The sequence below is a fragment of the Diabrotica virgifera genome, chromosome 7 (genome assembly GCF_917563875.1).
Source record: "Diabrotica virgifera virgifera chromosome 7, PGI_DIABVI_V3a".
Classification (NCBI taxonomy): domain Eukaryota; kingdom Metazoa; phylum Arthropoda; class Insecta; order Coleoptera; family Chrysomelidae; genus Diabrotica; species Diabrotica virgifera.
The window spans coordinates 99,929,190-99,941,825 of NC_065449.1; the positions used below are offsets into that span (position 1 = coordinate 99,929,190).

A 12,636-nucleotide genomic window follows, 5' to 3' on the forward strand; every position below is an offset into this window, starting at 1 on the left:
GGTTAAATTTTATTAAGAATGTCGAATCTCTGAGTTGTAGATTCTAGACCTAAAAATATTAAGATTTAACTAAAATCTCTTAAATAAAATGTGGCTACTTACTGAGTTACAGGGCGTTTTATTTAAAAATTTAAAAATTATTTTTACCATGTACTTTAAAACTATTTGACGTATCCTTGTCATACTTGGCAGAAAGTGTAGCTATTATACACCCTACTAAATTGTGATTAAGAAACGTTTCTAGCTAGTGCCAGAGGCGTACAACAGGGGATAGTGAATGATTGACCCTTCCCAAATTCTACGCCACTGAGTGAATTACTATTTTAGCGAAATTTTTCGATTCTCCAATACTTTGTATGTAAATAACTTTATTGATATCGATAAAGTCATCAGTTTGAGAGATATTGGAAGTTTAAAATGAATGAATGAATGAATCAAAATAACTATGCCGTTTCATTTTTAACGTCGAATATCTCGAAAACTAATGACTTAATCGGTACCAGTAAAGAGTATATTATTTACATAGAAAGTATTAGAGAATCGAAAAATTTCGCTAAAATAGTAATTCCCTCAGTGGCGTAGAATTTGGGAAGGGTCAACCATTAACTATCCCCTGTCGTACGCCTCTGGTAGTAGCTAGAAACTTTTGTTTATCACAGTTTAGTAGACTGTATAGTACCTACACTTTCTGCCAAGTACGATAAGGATACGTCAAATAGTTTGAAAGTACTTGGTAAAAATAATTTTTAAATTTTTAAATAAAACACCCTGTAACTCAGTAAGTAGCCACATTTTATTTAAGTGATTTTAGACCAATCTTAATATTTTTAGGTCTAGAATCTACAACTTAGAGATTCGACATTCTTAATGAAACTTAACCCTAAAAGGGCCCGTAGTAATATAACTCCAAGAAAGAAAAAAGAAGAGGAAAAAAAGACAAAAAAATTTGTTAATTAGTGAAAAATTCCCAGGAATCCAATTATCGAAACGGTATTTCAAAATGTTTAATCCCCGCGACGTTATTAAAAAAACAAATTATAAACAAATTTGAATAATTTTCAAATGCCATTTTAGGGGGAAGTTTAATTGAAATTTGAATTTATCGATACATTTATCGAAAATATACAAGAAAATAAAAATAATAAGATTTAATACAGGTGAATACTTCTTTGGCAACAATCGCGTTTTTGCAATTGAAAATAGAGTAACATTTAATAAACAAGTTCAATATCTCAAAAAATATTAAATATTTTTGGACCAATTTTTTTTGATTAATACTGATAACATAGCGCAACTTCTCCTGTAAAATAAGATATTGTATAGTGCTTATTTAAAACGCTAAAAATAATTTTTTGCAAATTTGTTTTTAAAGTTTTATGTATAATTATTTAAATAAATAGGGGGTCAAATTTAATTTTGTAAGTCTGATGTGAAAAATTTACACTTCAACTTTGCAGAAAACAGTCCTATACACCTTCATTAGTAATTGAATGACCTCAGCAGTTAAAAAGTAAGTTTTTTGCAAAAATGACCCCTTTTTAATTATTTAAATAATGATCCCCTTGCATGATTTGGATACTTTCTTGAAAATATCTTTTGTACCCACCTAAACTTTGATATAAAATTTGTTTCAACCTGTACGAATTTACATTTTGATTTACATGTAGCGTAATTTTATTTTACTAGATTATATTTGATTGATTTTATTATCATCGTAAATAGGCTATTGATTATGTTCAAAATAAGACAGCTAAAAGGAACTACAACGTTAACGAGGTTTTATTGTCGCATGTGGTCAATGCACATCTAAATTTGAAAAAACCGCGGAGTGCTACCATTTAAATTGGTGCGTTTTTGAGAAAGGGGAAAATTAGTCCCTAGGCACAGGGCGAATTAGGGTTAGGTCTATGCACTTTTGGTACAAACACGTCTACAGGAAAATTATTCCAGATTAAATTTACTATCGAAATATCACATTCTAAAGTCAAGAATAATTTATTTTACAAAAATATATTCAAAAGAAAAGCAAGAAAAAATCACGAAAGATAGCAATTTTGTTTATTGCCCCATAACTTTTTTCCAAAGGGATATAGGTATAGGCATTGCTTCAGTGAAAAATAACTTCCATCCTTTCTCTTTAAAATGGCGTTAGGTAGAAGTCTCTAGAATTTGCAGTTTCCGAAACAGTATTTTTCAAAATTCGCCGCTCACAGCATTTTTGGGCCATTTTCCCCATTATTTCGCAAACATTGTTCTGTAACTGTTTTATACGAATCTCTAAGTATAGGCAATGGTACATTTAGTAAAAAGAGAAGTCAATTGCCTTTAAATTGGTCTATTGTATAAGGTTGTACGACTATTATTAAGCAAGTTATGCTTTTTCAAGGTTTTATACTTTTAATGATTTTTGATATTTTTTATGATTATTTTTTAACTTTCTCATTATGACTTTTTTCTTGTACAATATAGTTCTAAACATTGTAGAATAAAAAAGCTTATTTTCTTTATTTTAAAATGGTGTATTTCAAAAAATTCTAGGACTCTTTTTAAACAAGATATTCGTAGGATATCCAAGGGTATCCGAAATTTGAGAAAAATTTTAAATTTTCTTATTTTTTCAATTAGAATGGCATAATTGCATATTATAACATAATTTTTAATTCCAAATAACTTTTGTCAATAACACTTTCCGATATTGTGAAATATAAAGGTACTTTATTCTTGAGCGAAATTCATATTTTTTAACATACCTCGTATACTATCGATAAAATTTTATATCTGATGATTGCATCTTAGGTTTTAGACTATGCAGAGCATTTTATAAAAAAATAATTTTTTTTATAAAGTTAACAATAAAACAGTTCCATATGGTTCCAACTTAGTGGGACCTATTGCATGTGTATATGTCACACGTTGAAAAAGCATATCTTGTTTAAAAATATTCCCAGTATTTTTTACATAACACCATTTTAAAGTAAAGAAAATAAGCTTTTTTTATTGCACAATGTATATACCTAAATATACAATAAAAAAGTTATTTAAGGAATTTAAAAATAATCGTAAAATATATCAAAAAACATTAAAAGTATAAAATTTTAAAAAACCACATCTTGCTTAAAAATAGCCAAACAGCCTTCTAAGATAGACCATTTTAAAGATACATAATTGACTTTTCTTCCTACTAAATGTAACATTGCATATACCTAAAGCTGCGTAGAAAAAAGTTACAGAACCATGTTTGCGAATTAACAAGGAAAATGGCCCAAAATCGCCGTGAGTGGAGAACTTTGAAAAATCATATTGTGGAAGGTATAAATCCCAGAGACATCTACTAAACGTCATTTTATATAGAAAGGATGGAAGTTTGTTTCCTGTGAAGCAATGTCTATACCTATATTCCCGTGGAAAAAAGTTATGGGACAAAAAACAAAACTGCTATCTTTCGTGTTTTTGTCTTGTTCTTCATTTAAATATATTTTCGTAAAAAAAATATTTTTGACTCTAAGATGTGATATTTCGATAGTAAATTTAACCTGAAACAATTTTCCTGCAGACGTGTTTGTACCAAAAGTGCATAGAACTCACCCTAATTCGCCCTGTGCCTAGGGACTAATTCACCCCTTTCTCAAAAACGCACTCCTTTAAGTGGTAGCACTACACGTTTTTTTAATGTCTAGAGGTCCATCGACTATATGAAACAATAAAACCCCGTTAACGTTGTAGTTCCTTTCTAAAATACATAATCAATAGCCTAAAAAGCGTTAAAAATCAGTAGCAGAATGAACTGCTATATCAAAATAGCGGGTCGGACACATCTCTACTTGTCACTGTCTTGAGTGTTGTCATAACATTATATTCGAATGAGTGCGTTGTATGGCAAAGATAGCGAATGTTCGATTTCCACGGACATGGTGCCCATTTTTTTCGAATCCTGAAAAAACTAATAAATATTTTTAAAAAATTTAAACACAAAATGAAAGACTAAATTATTATCGAGGGCCGAAAGTCCCTCAGAATATATAAGATGTTTCTTTCAAATGAGATATTTGAAATTAAAAATCACACTACATTTTCTCTTAGCTTTTCACCCCTGTAACTTATTAAAATAAACATTATAGAAGTTCTCAGGGACTTTCGGCCCTCGCTAATAACGTAATCTTTCATTCTGCGTTTAAATTTTTGAAAAATACTTATTAGTTTTCTCAGGATTCGAAAAAAATGAATCCCCATTTGAATAGCATTGCAGCCGAAAATACTTACCGATCCTCTTAAAGAAAAGCGTTGGGCGCTATCTTCAAACCGTTTATTCGATGAAGACGCGACCCACGCTTTTCTTTAACGACTGTGTTAGATTTTTTCATTTTCAAAAAGCAAAAATTTTTGCTTTTTAGTTTTTTTTATATTTTAAATTTTAGTCACTAATAACTAAAGAAAAGCGTTTCTTAAAAAAATTTTTTTCATATTTTTTATTTTTTACTTTTTAGTCTTACACTTTTCAAACATTAAAATATATCGTCATGTTTAGAAAAGGATGTAAGTTAATGACAGATACATTTTTTGCATTTATTTCAACTTTTGATACATACATTGTACATTTTCTGTAATTGCTTCTTACATTTCTTGAATCAAAATTATTATTTACACCTATTACAGTTTTCGCAGTCTTTCCATCTCTAAAGGTATGTATCCATACAAGGGTAAACCTCGCTAGGTGTAGTAGCTCCACATAGTGGATACGTCGGTGATCGCCGCTCGACGCTTACCCTCTTCGATTCAACCGGTTTGCGGTTTATATGTAGGGGAGCGCATGCCGTATCCATTTGAGCAGCTACACCGAGCGGGGTTCACCCTTGTATGGATACGTACCTTAATGATCGCACTCGGCTCATTGCAACGTAAGCTATGCAGGCTTTTAAGCCTGTCCTTACGCAAACACTTTCGAGCCCAAGTTCACGACAGCGTAGTCAACAGTCGAACCTTGCGTTTTATGGACAGTCGAAGCCCACGACAATACTAAGTGCAGCATTCGTCTCTCTGCGGTGCCATAACTTTTTTTGCTGAAAACTGGAGAGCAATCGGACAGAAACTGGATAAATTTGAAACTTTATTGTTTATAAATGAAGCATAACGTAAACAATTAACGTAAAAAGTGAAATTATGTATAGTTCATATAATTAGCTACAATCTGTAAAAGTTTCAAGTTTCTGCATTGTAAAAAACAAGAGAATTTAAGCTTTATCCATTAAAATCGTTTTTTTTTATTTAAACAATTCATAAACACAAAAAAAATTTTGATCGACTATTTGTGTATTGTTCCCGCGAATGCATAATATTGTCTGCAAAATTTCATTCATTTGCATTGAAGAAAAGGCAGTCAAATTAACGTCTAAAGATTTGACGCAAACGATTGAACTAAATAAAAGCGTTTAAAAATAAAAATTATAAAAGATCATATCAAATATGATTTTTATACAACCGTGCCTACTTACCAACATAAATTCCTGAACCACTACCTCCAGACATGGGGCTATTGTTTCCTGATACTAATAATGTTATGTTATTTTCATGTGCATACATTTGTTGAGCCTGCAATGCTAAAATTCTCTATTAGTATTTTTTTAACATATTTAATGGTATAACATACGTATTAATTAAAATATTATCCCATTTTTTAATATGTTCAATGTTTTCGTGTTTTTAAAATAACGAATAATTAAATGAAAAGGAGGCATCGAAAGAAAAAACTACTCATGGCCTAAAGCAGGGGTCACCAATTAGCGGACCGCGGTCCGCATCCGGACCGTGGGATAAAATTTTGGAAATGTTTGACCATGAAACTGTGTAATACATTTGGCTCAACTTATGTGTGCGAAGCCGCTTTATATGCTAATGATTATATTCAAAATAAAATATCTAAAAGGAACTACAACGTTAACGGGGTTTTATTATTTAATATGGTCAATGGACATCTATATATGAAAAAACCGCGGAGTGCTACCATTTAAAGGGGTGCGTTTTTGAGAAATGGGTGAATTAGTCCCTGGGCACAGGTTACATTAGGGTGAGTTCTATGCACTTTTGGTACAAACATATCTACATAAAAATTGTTCCTGGTTAAATTTCCTATCTAAATATCACTTTATAAAGTCAATGATACTTTGTTTTACAAAAATATATTCAGAAGAAAAAGCACAAAGAAACCCAAAATAAAGAAATTTTGTTTTTTGTCCCATAACTTTTGTCCACGAGGATATAGGTATAGATATTGCTATACAGAAAAAAAATCTACATATTTCTTCTTTAAAATTCTGTTTAGTAGAGGTAATTAGGATTTATAGTTTTCGAAATATGATTTTTCAAAGTTCGCCACTCACAGCAATTTTGGGCAATTTTCCTTGTTATTTCTCAAATATGGTTCTGTAACTATTTTCTACGTAACTTTAGGCACAGATTAACCCAACATTTGGGTTAATCTGTGCCTGTGCTTTAGGTATATGCAATGGTACACGTAATGGGAATAGAAATCAATTACCTTTAAAATGGTCTACTGTATATCGTTGTACGACATTTTGGGTTAATCTGTGCCTGTGCTTTAGGTATATGCAATGGTACACGTAATGGGAATAGAAATCAATTACCTTTAAAATGGTCTACTGTATATCGTTGTACGACATTTTTTAAAGAGATTATGGTTTTTCAAGCTTTTATACTTTTAACGATTTTTTATAATATAGTATAAAAATGAAATAATACTATTATATAATATATTATATATGTTGAAACTTTATTATATAATCCAAATTCTAATCTTTGCTTTATTACGCCCCTAAAATTATGTCACATTTAATACACGATTTTGGCCTTCTTAAAAAATCTATCTCAAAAAATGAGTGACAATTCCTAAAAAAAATATTTGTCAATGTTACATATATTTAAAAAAACGATAGCTTTTTCAATTATAATAGTTCATAATTAAGTCCAAATTAATATTTGGGACTTTTTTGTACAATATTAATTCTCGATGTGTCTGGCGTAAAAGCTAAACTTAGCTTTAGTAAGTGTAGTCTTTTTAAATAAACCAATTAGGAAAAAGAAGTAATTTATTCTACAACCAAGAGACGGAGAAAACGGTTTGGGAATTAATACCAAAGCGATACTTCTTCATTTGGCCTACATCGAGCCGGATTTTTGACCAGCATAAAACTTATGGAAAGTTCTTCAAGATTATTCGCAGACACAACAGCAAAAGGATATACTGGGTGAGATAAGTCCATTTATATACCCTTTGTTTCATTATTCTATTTGGCTATCAGTTATTCAAAGACATTAAAATCATTAAATTCTGTGATTCAAAGATCAAAGACATTTTCGTGTTCCAATATCTTTAATAAAAATGGATGAGTTCAAAAAATATAGAAAAATTGCTAAGTCTTCTCTTACTCGTATGTCTAACTGGTTTATAGCCAAAAAAGACGTAGAATTAGATGTTACCCAGTTCGAGACGCGATTAAGTAGACTTCATTTAATATTTCATGATTATGAAAAAGCACAAAATGAAATCGAATTCCTTGCATCAAATACAGGCAAAGAAGAAAAAGATAGAGAGTTTACAGAAAATCAATATTTCAAACTTGTAAGCGATTTGACCGCTTGTGTTAATAAATTAAAAGCTGCACCTTCTCAGATAAGATCTAGTTCATCCAGTGAGGGTTCTTGTAGTGCTCCAATAGCAGTTCGTCTTCCGGATATAAAAATTTCACAATTCTCAGGTCATATTAGAGACTTTCAATCGTTCATCGAGCTCTTCGATGCGCTCATAGTGAAAAATGAGACATTAACAGATGTCCAAAAACTTGTGTACTTGAAGAGTTATTTAAAAGGTGAAAGCCTTCAACTTATAGATTCATTACCGATAATTAATGAAAATTTTGTAATCGCGTTAAATATTTTAAAGAAGAGATACGAAAACAAATTCGCCATAATAAATTCTTATTTGCAAGCAATTTTTGATTGTAATAATATTTCTAAATGTAAGTCAGACACATTAAGAGAATTAATCACTACAATTCAAAAGAATATTTTGTCACTAAAAAATTTGAATTTAACTTCCGAAAATTTATTTGACTTAACACTTATATTTATTCTAAAAAAGAAGTTAGATTTTCAATCGGCTAAGGCATATGAATCTGAGAGGAATCACGATGGAATACCTACTTTAAATCATTTCTTAAAATTCTTAGAAAAACGTGCAGTAATTCTGGAAAATGTTGAAATTTCTAGTCCTAAAACTACCAGAAAAAATTTCTCATCTCATTCGACAATGCATGAGACAACTTCAAATCGCCAATTTCAATTAATTTGTATCTACTGTAACAAGGAGAGCCATAAAATTTACACTTGCTCTGAGTTTAAAGATATACCTCATTCTTCCAAATTGCAATTTATTAGGGCAAAGAATTTATGTATAAATTGTTTTGGTAAACACAATTTGAAAGAGTGCAAATCCTCTAAAAAATGTTCTTTTTGCTCCAAGCCACACAATTCGTTAATGCACATAAAAATCAGCGAAAATCAACATTCTCCTCCAATGACTAGTAGTAAGAGTCATTCACATTCTCTATATAATAATGGTACAAATTCTCAACCTAATAGCTACGCAGGTAACCATAGCTCTCTAATCTCATCTAATAGTTCTTATTTAGATAATACTGCTCATGTTCAAAATGGTAATAATTCATCTTCTCATCTCGATAGTAATTCAAATCTTCAAACCCGTTCTCTGGATATCCAACCAGTACAGGAAAATTCAGGAATAACAAATTTTCAAGGTCCTTCGAGAAATTTTACGGAAAATAACCCTACCGCAAATAATCATTCAGCGAATCACTCTGTTCAGTCAGTAAAAAATAGTCATATTCTTCTGGGTACTGCAAAAGTAACCTTACTTGGTAAAAACGCTAATTTCTGCATAGCGAAAATTCTTTTGGACACAGGATCCCAAAATTCATTTATCGTAGAGAAGCTTGTGAACAAGTTACAATTAGATACGTATAACAAGTCAGTACATATATCAGGAATAGGAGGGAGTGGCTCGACTTGTACTAAAATGTCAGATATAACCATATTTTCCAATTATGATCGTCGAAGAAGTTTTCATTTTTCAGTAGTTGTATTACCCGAGATTACTTGTGCTCTCCCTCAATCAAAAATACTAGTGAAAAAATTAAATATTCCGGAACAATTCTTTCTAGCAGACGACGAACTTTTTAAGCCTTCTGAAATTGACATTCTAATTGGTTTGGATCTTTATTACGATATTATTTTACCTAACTTCGTCAGACTTGGCAAAAATCTTCCAGTCTTACAAGAGTCTCACTTAGGTTTCGTGGTAGCTGGTACAGTTCCTGATCATTTTACTGTATCCAATATATCTGTTACAGACAGTAGTTCAGAAGTTTTAACTGAATCTAATTCACTTCTTTCCACATTACAATTAGACAGCCGTTTAAAGAAATTCTGGGAAATCGAGGAAATTCCCAATAAATTCTATCTTTCAGAAGCTGATGAGGCATCTGAAAACCTATTCCGTTCTACAACCAAAATTTTACAAAATGGTAGATTTCAAGTAAGTTTGCCGCTGAAATCACCTTCAGAAAATCTAAAGTTAGGAAATTCTTATTACATGGCCAGAAAGCGTTTCATTTCTTTAGAAAATAAATTTAAAACTAATTGCAACTTTTATCAAGACTATAAAAAAGTTATTGATGAATTAATTGAACTTAAACATGCTCATTATGTACCCCTAACTCTGCTAAATGCCAAATCTGAAAATAAATATTTTATTCCGCACTTAGGTGTAGTTAGAGAATCCAGTTTAACAACGCGTTTGCGCGTTGTCATGGACGCCAGCGCCAAAAGTTCCTCAGGGTATTCCTTAAACGACGTGTGTTTAAAGGGATATCAGGTCCAGCCAGAATTGTATGACATTCTATGTAGATTTAGACTTTTTCCTTTTGTATTCACGGTAGATATTAAAAAAATGTTCCGACAGGTCCTCGTGAACCCGGAACAAACTTTTCTTCAAAACATTTTATGGCGAGAAAACCCTGATGAAGACTTTAAATGTATCCAACTCGATGTTGTAGTTTTTGGAACCAATTCAGCCCCGTTCTTGGCAACAAGGGTTCTTAAAGAAATTGCTTGTCTAAACTATTTAGAATTTCCTCTTGCGTCTGATGCAATTCTAAATCAATTCTATATGGACGATGGCCTTTGTGGTTCATATAATCACAACGAACTTTTCAATTTATACTCTCAATTAAATACCATCTTAAATAAGCATGGGTTTGAGTTGCATAAATATTGTTCAAATAGTGATTATTTTCTTAAAAATATTTCCAAAGACATTTCGGAAAATCAAAAAGCTGATTATGACATAAACATAGATGAAGTCCCAAGTAAAGTTCTTGGGCTAAAGTGGAGTACAGCAGAAGATACTCTTTGTATTTCCGTGCCTCAAGAAATCGTGCAGGGTCCAGTTACCAAAAGAAAAATACTTTCTATCTTAGCTCAATGTTATGATCCGTTAGGCTTGATAAATCCTGTTATAGTAAAAGGTAAGATACTGATGCAAAAATTATGGTTCAAAAAGTTTCATTGGGACACCGTAATAAACGACGCTTGCATTATTAAAGATTGGCACAATTTTATTGAACATACCCCCTTGCTTTCACAACACAAAAAATAGCTAGACGATATTTTCGTCCGAAAATTATTAGTCCTGTCGCCAGGGGGGGTACAACGGCCTCGTTAATTCAGATGGACTTACCCAAGTTTTTTTTATGTATTTTGACCCGTAGAACACGAATTTTTTGGGTAACAGTTGATCCGGATGTCGATAAGATTGTTATAGACCAAGAACTTGAGGAATCAAATAACAGCGATTTTTGGCAAAACAAAACAATATTTTGTATTTTTTGGGTCATTTTAAGCAAAAAATATTTCTACAAGTTTTTTAGTAGGATGCACAGTTTTCGAGATAAACGCGGTTGAACTTTAAAAAAATCGAAAAACTGCAATTTTTAAACCCGAATAACTTTTGATTAAAAAATAAAATAGCAGTTCTGCTTAGCGCCTTTGAAAGTTCAAGTCAAATTATGTCGGTTTTGATTATTTGCATTGCTAAAAATTTATTGTGTTATTGTTAAACAAAGCTACAAACAACTAGTGCGTGAGTGATGTTTCTATGATTTCTCATTTAAAATCGAACGAGTAGGTAGAATAGGTACTAGTGCAATCAAGACTATTTCTACGTTACATGCGTTAAAACGCATGTAAAAGCACGGGAAACCCTACGTGTTTATAGCTTTGTTAAACAATAAAAAAATAAATTTTTACCAATGCAAATAATCAAAACCGATATAATTTGACTTAAACTTTCAAATGCGGTAAGCAGACTTGCTATTTTATTTTTTAATCAAAAGTTATTCGGGTTCAAAAATTGCAATTTTTCGATTTTTTTAAAGTTCAACCGCGTTTATCTCGAAAACTGTGCATCCTACGAAAAAACTTGTAGAAATATTTTTTACTTAAAATGGCCCAAAAAATACAAAATATTGTTTTGTTTTGCCAAAAATCGCTGTTATTTGATTCCTCAAGTTCTTGGTCTATAACAATCTTATCGACATCCGGATCAAATGTTACCCAAAAAATTCGTGTTCTACGGGTCAAAATACATAAAAAAAACTTGAGTAAGTCCATCTGAATTAACGAGGCCGTTGTACCCCCCCTGGCGACAGGACTATATTAGCAAAATAGGAATTCAAGGCTTTTCTGATGCAAGCATAGAGGCTTATGGTGCTTGCATTTATTTTCGAGTTCTTTATTCTGACAATGATATTTCTTCTACTTTAGTATCTTCAAAATCTAGGGTCGCCCCACTTAAATCAATTACCATTCCAAGGTTAGAACTTTGCGCTATGCTCTTGCTGGCGAAACTTGTAAACAAAATTCTACAAGTCTTCGAAAATAAATTAGAGTATGACTCAATAAATTTGTGGACTGATTCTCAGGTCGCTTTATGTTGGTGCAGGGCACACCCTAGTAAATGGTCAGTGTTCGTATCGCATAGAGTTGCTCAAATTCAAGAACTGACGCAAAATTGTCAGTGGCGATACGTTAAATCAGCTGAAAACAGTGCTGACATTCTATCACGCGGTTAATCAGCCCAAGAAATTCTGGACAACAAGTTGTGGTGGTCCGGTCCTGCTTTTCTTCTTAATCATTCTTTAGAATTCTCTGATGAACCCCCAATAGCTGATCAGCTAATTACAGAGCACAGAAAAACTCGTTCCAATATACTCACAAACGTCAACTCAAAACCTCCTTGGGAACAATTATTTCAAAAATTTTCTTCTTTTTCTCGATTACGTCGTACTATCGCATATGTACTCAGATTTGTCAGTTGTTTAAAAGGAAACAAACAATCTGATCCCCTCACTGTTGAAGAATTGGACCAAGCTCTATATTTTATAGTTCGGCAAGTTCAGCTAACCAATTTTTCTAAAGAAATTTCAGAACTTTCTGCAAACCAGCAACTATCAAATAAACAATTATTATCTTTAAATCCATTTCTCG

At 31.7% G+C, this 12,636-nt stretch overlaps 1 protein-coding gene across 2 annotated transcripts in view; it reads right to left on the minus strand.

Annotated features, from left to right (window-relative positions):
• LOC114340495 (vanin-like protein 3) overlaps positions 1-12,636 on the minus strand; it is a 132,642-nt gene that overhangs the window by 47,367 nt on the left and 72,639 nt on the right. The window contains exon 5 of one of the 2 annotated variants that reach the window (XM_050657296.1): positions 5,490-5,594. The exons of the other annotated variant lie outside the window; for it this stretch is intronic. Coding sequence (XP_050513253.1) covers positions 5,490-5,594 — 105 coding nt within the window. The remainder of the gene's footprint in view (positions 1-5,489; positions 5,595-12,636) is intronic. 2 annotated transcript variants of the gene reach the window in all.